The following is an 11,609-nucleotide window of genomic DNA, read 5'->3' as shown; positions in this document are numbered from 1 at the left end:
TCTCCATTTCTTCAACCTTGAAAGCTTCTAGCTGAGACCAAGGGAAGAAATATTGTGTTGAGATTTGTAGATCTCCCCCTTTCTGCTTTGTCTGGTTTGATATTTGCCTGTTAAAAAGATTATTGAATGCAGTGGAACAAGATGATCCGTTTAGCTGCATTCTGCTCGTCCGTATGTGTAACATGTCCCATGTGAGGCCAAACATGAGAAATGCAGACTAATCATTGCGTATGTTGCTGAATACAACACTGGGTGTTCAGCTGCTCTCAGGATTTGAGACCCTGGACTTGTTATCTGCTCTGTGACACCACCGGCTTCCTACCACAGAGCTTCTGATTTCTGTGGATGGCAGTTGATAATTGATAGCCACAGTCTGCGGTCGGAGCCACAGCATTTGAGTCTAGCACCTGGGCTGGGCCCTGCTGATACAGTAGAGAGAGAGAGAGAGAGACAGACAGAAGCGCGCACACACACGCGCACACACACACACACACACACACCCCACGCTGGCTATAACTGCAGCTCTGAGCTGCCTAAAGAGGAGATTGCCTGAAGCTGAAGGGATGCTTTGAACTGGGGGCGGGGAGGGGGGGACTGCGTCACAGTTGGACTCCCCCTGGCAGAGGACTCGAGTATGTCCAGTGACCACCTGAACAACAGCACACTGAAGGAGGCCCCGTTTAAAGACCTGTTCTTGAAAAAAGGTACACTTTCAGAGGCCAGCTGTGGATGATGCCTGCTTTCTGGGGTTTGTGGTGGTTGTTCCTGAAGTTTGGTCTGAGGACAGAGTTGAGAAGAGTAGAAACTCTTTCTCAAGAAGTTTGTATTTCCTTAAGAACGGTCTGTCAGCTCTGAGAACGCTTCAGGGCTTGACTCTGTAGGAAGATGTATTTTAGGCTTTTTCATCTTCTTTCTCTTCTGTGATCAGTTTGTTCCTGTTGGAGATGCTATACATAAATACACAGGTTTGTTGCTTTGGAGTTTTATTTTTTAAAATGTTCTGTACATGAGACTAACTCCTCCCCACCCCACCCCCAGAAATGCTATTACTTATCACTAGACTCATGGGTACTTTTTTTCACCCTGAGTCATTGAAAACAGCATTTGACAGAAAAGATGTATTTCTCAAGATGTGGGTGGTTTACTGGGTTGTTTCTCAGGTCACCAGTCTACTAACAGTAGACCTTAGGAAAGCAAACTCTGACTCTGAGAGGGAGACTGTGAGAGACAGACAGACTACTAGCTAGGGAGCATTCAGGAGTCACTGCTGTAAAATGTGAAGAAATGGTTACTTGTGCAGCTGTATATTTTTTCTGATACATTTTCCTAAATTAATAATGTGGCGGTGTGATGGGGGTGGATTTTAAATGAATCCTATAGAGAGAATTATGGGTTTATGTATGTATTTTTTTCCATTTATAACACAGCAGAGGGATAGACTTCTAAAAGGTTTGTAATTGCTCTTACTCCTCTGCTATGTTTTCAGAAAATCCTGTCAATCATCTTTGATTGGAACATAGTTAGCTAGATTCCTTTCTGAAGAGATCGTGAGACTCTAGATTCTAAAATGCATGATGAAAAGTTGTATTGGATGAATGCTTGGACCTTAGTGGATTAAAAAGATGTTATTCTAGCAGCTGGATGGACTCGCAGTGTCTGCATTCTAGGGATTTGGTAGTCAGTCTAATGATTGCTCACTGATACTTGCCTGCCAGTGTCATCAAAGGCACCTGGCCACGGGCTAGAGTCAGGCAGATGTGGGCCACACCTTGCCCTCAGAGCTCCCCATGCCATTTGACTACACTGTGCTTTCACCTCTCCTCCTACAGAACATAGGTATCATTTCCTACATTTATATCCTGCAAAACATTTTATGTAAATATATTAATATAAATAGGATTCTGTAAACAGGTAACTTATAGCAACCATGAGGTTCTTTTTCCAGTGACTGTTTACACTGCCTAGAATCGTAATAATTGGATAATTTTTATGAGATATGAAAACCTTTGGTAAAACTTCATCACTGAAGTCATTAGTGTTTGGTGGAATTCTGTGCTAGACATTGTTAAAAGCAGATTAGCCAATTGGGACCCTTCCTTCCAGGGATTTCTTTAGCATTTTATCTAAAATGAACACTGACTTTGTGCCAGTCATGTGATGTGCTACCTACTGAAGATACTAGAAAAGATCAAGATACTATCTCAGAGCTTACTCCAGAAAATGGGCTCTATAAGTGATAAGTGCTATGACAGAGTGCAGCTGCATGCTAGGGAGCCCCCCAAGGGTAGTAAGCCTGTCATCAAGTGGTTAGGAAAGAGCTTCTTAAGGAAGATAAAGCTGGGGGGGGGGGGTGACAGACACCAATTTGGGGTATTTCTATGGGGTTGTTCTTCTCCCTTTCTTTTGTTCTACTTGTTATGGGGTAGACTGGAGTAGCCAACCCACCAGGGAAAAGAAAATTCAAAATATATAAGATAATAATCATTACGATTATAGCTCTTACTGTTTTACCTTCTGAACTTCAAACTGTGAAGTTATTCATATAACACAGGCTGAATTTCCCCCCCTTCGACCATGGTGTTTAATGAGTGTGAATTTTCATTCAGCCATTAAAGTCTCCAAGAGTATTTTTAAACTAACAGTTCACAAACTTGAGGCAATTATGGTCCATGTAGATTCCAATTCCTGCCCCCACCTGTCTTCCTGCCTCCACGTCCCTGTCTCTGTAGGATTGGGGAAAGAATTTACCAGCCTTTAGGAACATTCAGCACTTTAAAAGTGTCACAGAGCCATAAATAAAGAGCAAGGCACCCCCCACCGGGGCTGTCATCTCACCACACCCACTCTGCCCCGGAAAAGCAGATACTTGGTGGCTGTGCCTGAGCCATGGTGGGGACCTAGGAAAGCTCACTGGGAGAGAGGGGCTGCCCGGACTAAGTCTCTGTGGCAGCTAACCAGGGTCTCAGTGCTGCCAATAGATTGTAGCACTTGGGGGAACGAAGTGGAGTGCTGCCATTGGTTAGGTGGCAGAGGAGCCATTTGTGGTGGCATGCAGGGATTTGTGGAAAGCATTCAGCCCTTACAGTGATGTCACAATATTCTGCATGGCACCCAAGGTATTTCCTTAGTGGGGTGAAAGGAGGGGGTTGATGAGAGACACAGACTTTGCCCCCAACCCCCCATTTATAGGGTCTGTAAGGCATAAATCACACATCTGGAGCTTTAAACATTTAGAAAATAGGACTTCTGTGAAGTTGATATATTAATCAAGGAAAGTTGATATATTAATCATGGAAGATGGTGTTAGCCATCCCACAAATAGAAATAAGTGTTATATTAGGAACCTAAGGTGGTAGAACCACGCTTTCCCAGAGTTCTTTAAAAATAGTACAGACACTCATGCTTCTAGTATGAGTCAGTTCAGCTCCTCGTTGAACCAGAGAATAGACCCACAGGCCTCACACAATTTTCTCTGTTCCTATAATTCTCCACTGCAGAGCTTGGAGTTTCTTAGGGATAGTTCTATAAAAGTAGAGAGATGTAATCATCACCATCATCACTGTCGCTGTTATAGTAATAAAGTAAGGTGCTATGATGCCTTCCTGTAAGTTGTAGGCTGAATGTATTATAACATTTCTTGTGTTTGGATTGCAATGACTCATCCATTATAACCTTATGAACTAGAACCCCCATGAAAGGAGGGGGGAGTGTAAAAATTTGACTTTGGCCTAAAATTCTTTCCTTGCATGTATTGCTTTTTGGCATTGCTCTGTTGATGTCAGTATCTATTGGAATCAAGAAAAACTGACCAAGTGGGCTGTGTTCAGAGTCCATATTGGGCACATGAAATTTTAGAAACCCTAAAGTATCCTATTATTTTCTCAGGACTCTACTATTTCTGTAGTTTTTTTTTAATCTTTCTGTTTTTAATAGTTCTTCCAGAATTCATTCTCTCCTTAGCCTCTCCTTCCCACCCCATTCCCAAAACCAAAATCACAAGCATTTTTCCTTTCTTTGTACCCCAAGTTCTGTGCACCAATGCACATTGCCTCTCCCCCACCACAAGAAAACAGACAACATCTTGTAAGGCCAGATGTGGGCAGACCAGGGTGAGGGAGGTGAGGCAGCAAGGCCCCAGTGTAGTATAAGGTCTCAGCTGGCATCTGCCTCACTTCTATGCACAGACTGTTGTTCCTAGGCACAGGGCTGGATGCCACCTTGATTCAGAAAGCAGTAATGTGCATGCATCTGTCTGAAGAATATGCCTCTCAGGGCCTGTTTAAATTGTCTCCTATGGGGTGGGTAGTAGGCCTCACCATACCTTCTGCTGCTCTGTATCTATACCCTTTGCACCCTGGGTCTCCCAAGCTTGGAGCACGTTGAGGAGGAATCAGTGATGTGTAAGACAGGAGGGTGTGTGTGTGCACGTGTGTATGTGCGCATGCATGTGTGGGAAAACATGTGGCCAGGAACTGCTACCTTGAAGGGATGGTGGTTTCAGCAGGAAGTGAAGAGTGCTCAGCCTGCCTGAGCCCTGACTGTGCAGTACAGGAAATTGCTGGGTAAGGTCCCCAGAAGTCCCAAAAAGGTCTGTGGTTGAGATCTGGAGTGCAGATGTCTTAAAAATGGACACCTTGAACAGGTGTGCTGAATTTCACCCGATACTTGCATTCAGAAGTGAGAGGTTTTGTTTTGTTTTATTTTGTTAATATAAAGCTTCTTTTACTTGTCCTGTGAGTTATTTTCTTGAGGAGGTGTAATATCAGGCCCTTGGCAACAGAGCCACATCCGGGTACTGCAAAATACTGTGCGGGCCCAGCTGCCTCTGAGCAATCTCCATGCAGGAGTGAAGGGTTCAGGAGTGGCAAAGGAAGAGACAGGAATCACCTATCACTGTTATTACACAATGTATGCAGAGAGAGGAGGGGGACTGGGTTTCCCATCTACCATCCAAGCTGTGATATCCTATAGTGGTGTGGTCTTTACTTAATTTGCCTTTTATGATGCATTTTTAGTAGAATTTTTCCTGTTTAAAGTAGAAGAGGGTGTGGGAAGACAAGTATCAGGCAAAGGTGCTCACATACCCCCTTGTGAGCTCGAAGGGGGAGTCTTGAAGGGAGAAGTTATCAGTAGCAGAGATCTCTGGAATCTGGATGTCATCATCATACTTGTCCTCAAGAATACTCTCTCTGTTCACTCTAATTTTCATTCTGAGAATTCTCTGGACCCTTTTAGCCCCTTATACTTTCTAGTTGTTAGTGTTTGAGAAAGCAGTCTTTTTTCATTGATGCATTTTGCCCAGAGTTCAAAGTGAAGGTCAGCTGCACATTTGACTGGGGCTGTGCCGCTCTGCTGAGGCTCCATCCCCAGGAGCTCCACATGCCTCTCTGACTTCAGGGTTTCAAGAAACATGACAGGTGACCCTGGACTGCAAGCAGGGCCAAATCACTGCTGCTGTGCTTACTATTGCTCCTGTGTCTGATTAGTACTTGGTTGTTAGGATGGTGGCCTTTGGGACCTGGGCCAGTCTCTGCAGGAAGAGCTGCATCTCATGCTGGCCCAGGTGCTGTAGTAGCTGAGGCTCTGATTGGGCTTCTGTCACCCAGATTGGCCACTGGGCTACACTGCTGGGCTGCTTGCCTTAGTGAGTGGCACCCAGGGTGTGCCAGCCTGTGCTCTTGCCCCAGGTGAGTTCTGCATTATTCGGATGCCTGTGAACCCCTAGGGTCTCTGTGTGTACTTTGCTCCATAGATGCACCTGCTGTGGCTGTACTTGTGCATGAAAACTCAGGAGAGTGGCCCAGGAGCTGTCCTGACTACATCTCAAATCCTAGCATCAGGAGTATCTCCAAGAAATCCAGGCCGTTAGTGTTTGTACTAGAGTGCCTGCTGTCAAATCAGTCTAGACCACCAGTTCTCCACGTGTGGCTCAAGAATCTCTGGGGATCCCTGAGACCCCAGTCCCCAGTGGTCAGTAAGACCACATCTCCTTCATATACCTCAACCAGAACCAACATATCCCAACAGATTGAAGGTGAAGCAGGGAGAAGAATCCAGCTATCTTCTATTAAGACATATAAGAGGGGAGTCTAAGTGGCTTAGTCCGTTAAGTGTCCAACTTCAGCTCAGGTCATGATCCCACGGTTCATGGGTTCGAGCCCCACATCGGGCTCTGTGCTAATAGCCCAGAGCCTGGAGCCTGCTTCAGATTCTGTGTCTCCCTCTTTCTCTCTGCCTCTCCCCAGCCTGTGCTTGTGCTTGTGCTTGTGCTTGTGCTTGTGCTTACTCGCTCTCTCTCTCTCTCTCCTTCTCTCTAAAATAAATAAACATTAAAAGAAATTTGAAAAAGTCATATAAGAGATGTGCAGAAGTGTAAAGAAATGCCACCCGTATCAATAAATTTGTCTTGAAAATAGCATATATAGTTGTTATATATTTTAATATATAATGTTTCTTTTTTAATAAATAAATATTTAAAATTTTCAGTATTGAATGTAAATATGGCAAACATCAATAGATGTCATCCATACAAATAAAGCTCTTTGGGGTGTAACCAGTAGCTTTTAAGAGTGTAGAGGGGTGGGGCGCCTGGGTGGCGCAGTCGGTTAAGCGTCCGACTTCAGCCAGGTCACGATCTCGCGGTCCGTGAGTTCGAGCCCCGCGTCAGGCTCTGGGCTGATGGCTCAGAGCCTGGAGCCTGTTTCCGATTCTGTGTCTCCCTCTCTCTCTGCCCCTCCCCCGTTCGTGCTCTGTCTCTCTCTGTCCCAAAAATAAATAAACGTTGAAAAAAAAATTAAAAAAAAAAAAAGAGTGTAGAGGGGTCCTGAGATGAAAGCACTGGAGAACTGTTGGTATTAAGCAAAGCAGGAGCGTGGGAGGAAGTGCAGCAAGTTTGGACATTTGGTGGGGCGGGAGGGGGGGCTGTGCTTTCCAGCTGTTGGCACCTTAGCAGGGCCAGGGGAGGGCCCACTATACATAGCATGTTGACAAGAAAGCTGATGAAACACAACCTTAGAGCAGGTAGTCCCCTTTAAAAGAAAGATTCCATACACTTTCCACAACTAAGATCTTTCTTATTCATGCTTACGATGAACTCTTTAATGTGCTGTTAGATCAAAAGATCCATGTCCTTCAAAAGATATAAAATGTTCCATGTGCTGTCTCAGACCAAAAGAAATCAAGTCCAGAGCGAACACACATCTAAACATAAAAATGCAATCTATAAAAATCTTAGAAAAAATATTTTTAGAATACTGGAGAAGACCTTCTTAATCAAACAGGAAGCTTGGAAGCCATAAAAGAAAAAGTATTTCATGACATAAAAATTATATCTTTTATACAGAAGCTCACAGCAAAGTTAGTGACAGACTAGGAGAAAATACTTGCAGCACATGTAACAAAGATTTGTAGTCATAATATGTAAAGACTGCTTACCAGTAAACAAGAGAGTTACAAATAAACTGATATGAACTAACATGATTATGAAAAAGAAATTGCCAATCAGGGAAAGACCTAAAATTACTAGTAAAACAGATTAAAACAAGATATATGTTTTTGTCCATCAGATTCGTGCAGATGAGAAGAGTGAGTATTCAGTGTTGATGGGCATGTGGGGCAAGAGCCTTTTCATGAGGCAGGGTCTCAGTAGCTATCAGCACTTAAAAGGATATGTCCTTGACCCAGAAATTTCAGTTTTAGGAATCTTTCCTGTAGGGATACTTAAAATGTGGGTCAACACTCACATTACACACATACATACACATGCACATACAATCTTTTGGTCACAATAGAAAAAAGCGGGGGGAACACCTAAATATCTATCACTTGGAAAATATAAATTCCAGTATATCAGTGTTCTGGAATAGATAGCCACCATAAAGAATGAGGTTGGTTTTTATATATTCTTGTTTTAAAACGCCGTGATACATTGGGTGGAAAAAAGCCAGCAATGTATTTGTACAATGATTCCACTCATTAAAAGAAGAAAGCCCTTATTTATTAAGCAAATGCACAGATATACACAATGGGTGAACTGTGTGAACCCCAGAATGGCATGGGGTTCAGTGGGGTCAGGGAATCCTGCAGGCATACAAAGGACTGTTACATTGTACACTATTTCCTTCTGTATTGTTTAAATAATTTAAATTGTTTAAATAAGTCTTCATTATTTTTATAATAAAAATCCTTTTAAAAATCATAGATACACCCCAAGTGCCCATAGAATTATGGAAAATATAATTTGATTGCATTGCTACAGATGGTTATCTACATAGCTTTCTATATTCAGGAAAACATAACCTAGAAAGACGTCCTTCAGGTGAAGAATTAACCCATGAAGACTTTGTACAGGACCCCTCACTGTAATCATCACTTTTCCTATTTTTCCATGTCCATAAAGCAATGAAGCTTTTTTGAGAAAAGAAAACATTTGTCAATTTCAGGGCATGATTTAACCTGATGATCAGCCATTAGGCCTTGGGGTGTGTCCAGAACAATGACAGCAATGCAAGGTGGGGGTGAGGTGGAGAGCGCAGCACCTGGGTCTCACCGACAGCCAGGCTTCTCTGTCAGCCATGCCCATGAGATCCACCCTTTCACTGCCCACTAGGGCTGTACTCAGCAAGCCCACCCGGCCACAGCCACTCAGCACACAAGCATGGCAGTTCGGTTCCCTCATACTCAGCTCTCCATTCTCCAGGGTGCATATTTGGGCCAGCCCCACGATAGGTGCAGGTGCAGTCCAGCCAGGTCCAGCAAGCATGTATGTATATCTTTGTCCCTCGGGTATGTAGAGGCCGAAGGCAGGAGTGGAGGGGTAGTGTCACAGGACAGGACATGGTGGGATCCAGGAACACCCTCCATTTACTCCCATGCCAGTTCTAGCCCTTCTGTTTCCAGAGTATGGATGGTGGGGGCATATAGGTGAGATTTGGGGAGGAAGGTGCTACCCCAGTCCTTTCCTGCATCATCCCAAATGTGAGCCCATACAGTGAGAGATAACACCTCCCCACTGGCTATCAGCCTGGGTCGTGCAGCAAGAGCATGTGTGTGTGTGTGTGTGTGTGTGTGTGTGTGTGTGTGTATGCATATGCACGCATGTGCATAAGCATGCTCTGTATGTATGTATATCCACATCTGTGTGTATTCAAACACATGCATACATGTGTGTATATGTGTACATGAATGCAGCATGCCCGTGTGTGTACATGTGTGTTGCTGTGCTCATGTGTATACATGCATGTGTGTATGTGTGGGTGTATGCATGTGTGTGTTACTGGTTCTAGGCAGTAACACAATTGACAGAGCTCTCCCCTTTTTCTTGCTCTTCATTAAACCCCACACCTCCCCACCTCAGAGCAAAGTTGTGTGCTGTCTTCCTCATCTTCAGAGCCTCTCACTCTTTAAGTTGACACCCCTACACAATCACTTCCTTTGATTGTGTGGGGAGACTCAGAAAGACAGGTGGGCAACATGCAGCAAGGCCGTGCTAGAAAGCAGAAAATGTGTGTTCTAGGGTTGACCTTGAGCAATGGGACTCTGCTTCCTCCCTGCAAAACTGAAGGACTTGAATTGCCCATCTTTAATTGCCAACTCAGTGCGCTGTTTTGCTAGAAGTAATTCCATGGCACTGTACTAGAATGTGAAGCGTGTGCTAATGGCAGTTAGAAAAGGCTTTGTAATGGCAGTGTCAGGAACCTGGTTTCCGACTGCTCATAAAATATGGTGTCTGCAGGGTTAGAGACAGTGGAGATGTGTTTTCTAAATTGCCTCCAAAGGCAAAGTAAAGGAGGCAAAGGAGTAAAGGAGGTTGGAGCTTTTTATCAATGTATTATCCCTTCAGTATAATGTGTAGATTCTGTGTGGATGTGCTTTGGGAAATGTGACTCAACCATAAAGATGGGGTTAACTTTCCTGGAGAGATTACACTGGAAGGAGCAGCTTCAGTTTTGTGAGACTTTCTTACCTCCCCTGGGTGGCAGGGCCATCTGGCAGGACCAGCAATCAGATGTTGGAGAGGTGACTGCACTCCTGGACCTGCCTGCCCAGGGCAAAGGGGCAGTGTGCAGCGGCCAGCTGGTGGTCTGCACACTGGGCTAGATATTCGAGTTCCATGTGTGAATGGGGTCAGTTACAACACAGCCCCTCTAGAGGTCTTGTAGAGCCAACAGAATACGTTTTCCTAAGGCCCTACTCATTATAAAATTTGCAAAGACAAGGTTTGTCTGAGCACCATGCTTGGGCTGAACACCAGAGGCCTACTGGAAAGAGCCTCATGCCTGGGTCTCTCTTTCTTCAAATGTTATTCAACTGTTTGTGCTTGTGTGTGTGTGTGTGTCTGACAATGGTCTTGGGCAGCAGGCCTGGGGAAAAATAGTTTGTCTCTGGGAGGACCAGGTGCTTGCAAGAAGCGCTTGGTGACTGGTGGGTGTGTTGTTTAGAGAACTGGGTGACTGCACAGGGGATATGTCGCTAATATGCCTTCCCTTTCCATCGCAGCGGAACTGGAGTTTGCCCAGATCATCATCATCGTCGTGGTGGTCACGGTGATGGTTGTGGTCATTGTCTGCCTACTGAATCACTACAAAGTCTCCACACGGTCCTTCATCAACCGCCCACATCCAAGCAGGAGGCAGGAGGACGGGCCACAACCGGTAAGTGTGGCCTGAGCCTTTCGGTGCTGCCTAGGCCTCTGTCTCGGGCTCCAAATAGGCTGGGTGCCAATAAGAGCCCCAAAGCGGGACGGCCTCTTGAACCCACCTGCTATGGTCCGAAGCATTGAAAACTCTATGGAAGGTTCTGATACTTCAAGTAAAGCATGTGCGTCATGAGAATTCTGCTCAGTGAGTCCTCACAAACTAAAGACACCTGTGTAACCACTCAGAAAAGAGATAGGACCAGCCCCCAGGAACACACTCTGGCCGTACTCCTAGGCCTGCCCCCCACAAGGTCAAAACTACCTGCACAGCTGTCTGCACAGATTAGTCTTACCTGCTTCTGAACAATATGTTTAACAATAGAATCATACAGTAGGTGTTCTTTTGTGTTTGGCTTCTTTCACTAAATCACCCATGCTGTTACATGGAGACCTGTTTTGAAAACTGGCCCTGGAGGTGTCCGGTGATCCTTAATACATTTGTGCAGCACTACCTGCATCTGTAAGACGTCACTTGTCTGAGATCAGCAGCATGGCAGGTGTGGGCAAGGTAGAAGTAGCGGGACAGCAGGGGCTCAGGGCCTCCTCAAGTGGATCGGGCTGGGCCGGGCTATGTAAGGGACTCACAGAACAGCCCACAGTAAGGCTCTACAGGTTGTTCTTTTTACAGTTTCTGGCTACTTCTTGCCCTGAGTCACACTCCTCTGGAAAATAAAATACATATTCAGTTAAACCGGTCTGTGATCTGCGCTTAGGAGGCAAAAGGCCACTGGCACTTTTTATTCTGAGCTGCTTTTACAATCTGTGATTCTCGTGGCCTCCAGTGAAAGGCTTGGGACTGTGAGTTTAGACAATTACAAGTTCTTGGTTTTCTGGTGGGCAAAAATGATACTGGATACTCAGCCCCTCAGAGCATGTGTCAGGACCAGGGAGGTCTGGTAACTGGCCTAGGGAG

At 45.0% G+C, this 11,609-nt stretch overlaps 1 protein-coding gene across 25 annotated transcripts in view; it reads left to right on the top strand.

The window, feature by feature from the left end:
- The window catches only part of LDLRAD4 (low density lipoprotein receptor class A domain containing 4), a 442,107-nt gene that overhangs the window by 402,789 nt on the left and 27,709 nt on the right, over nucleotides 1-11,609 (top strand). For 23 of the 25 annotated variants that reach the window (XM_027068403.2, XM_027068400.2, XM_053206368.1 and 20 more), the window contains one exon: nucleotides 10,498-10,652. In XM_027068403.2, the coding sequence (XP_026924204.1) occupies nucleotides 10,498-10,652 (155 nt within the window). Of the gene's footprint in view, nucleotides 1-24; nucleotides 705-10,497; nucleotides 10,653-11,609 lie in introns of those variants that run through there. The other 2 variants (XM_027068405.2, XM_015077557.3) reach the window with 2 other exon arrangements.

Source organism: Acinonyx jubatus, chromosome D3 (genome assembly GCF_027475565.1).
Source record: "Acinonyx jubatus isolate Ajub_Pintada_27869175 chromosome D3, VMU_Ajub_asm_v1.0, whole genome shotgun sequence".
Taxonomy (NCBI): Eukaryota; Metazoa; Chordata; class Mammalia; order Carnivora; family Felidae; genus Acinonyx; species Acinonyx jubatus.
Note: the sequence above shows the minus strand (reverse complement) of the source record. Positions and strands in the feature narration are given on the sequence as shown.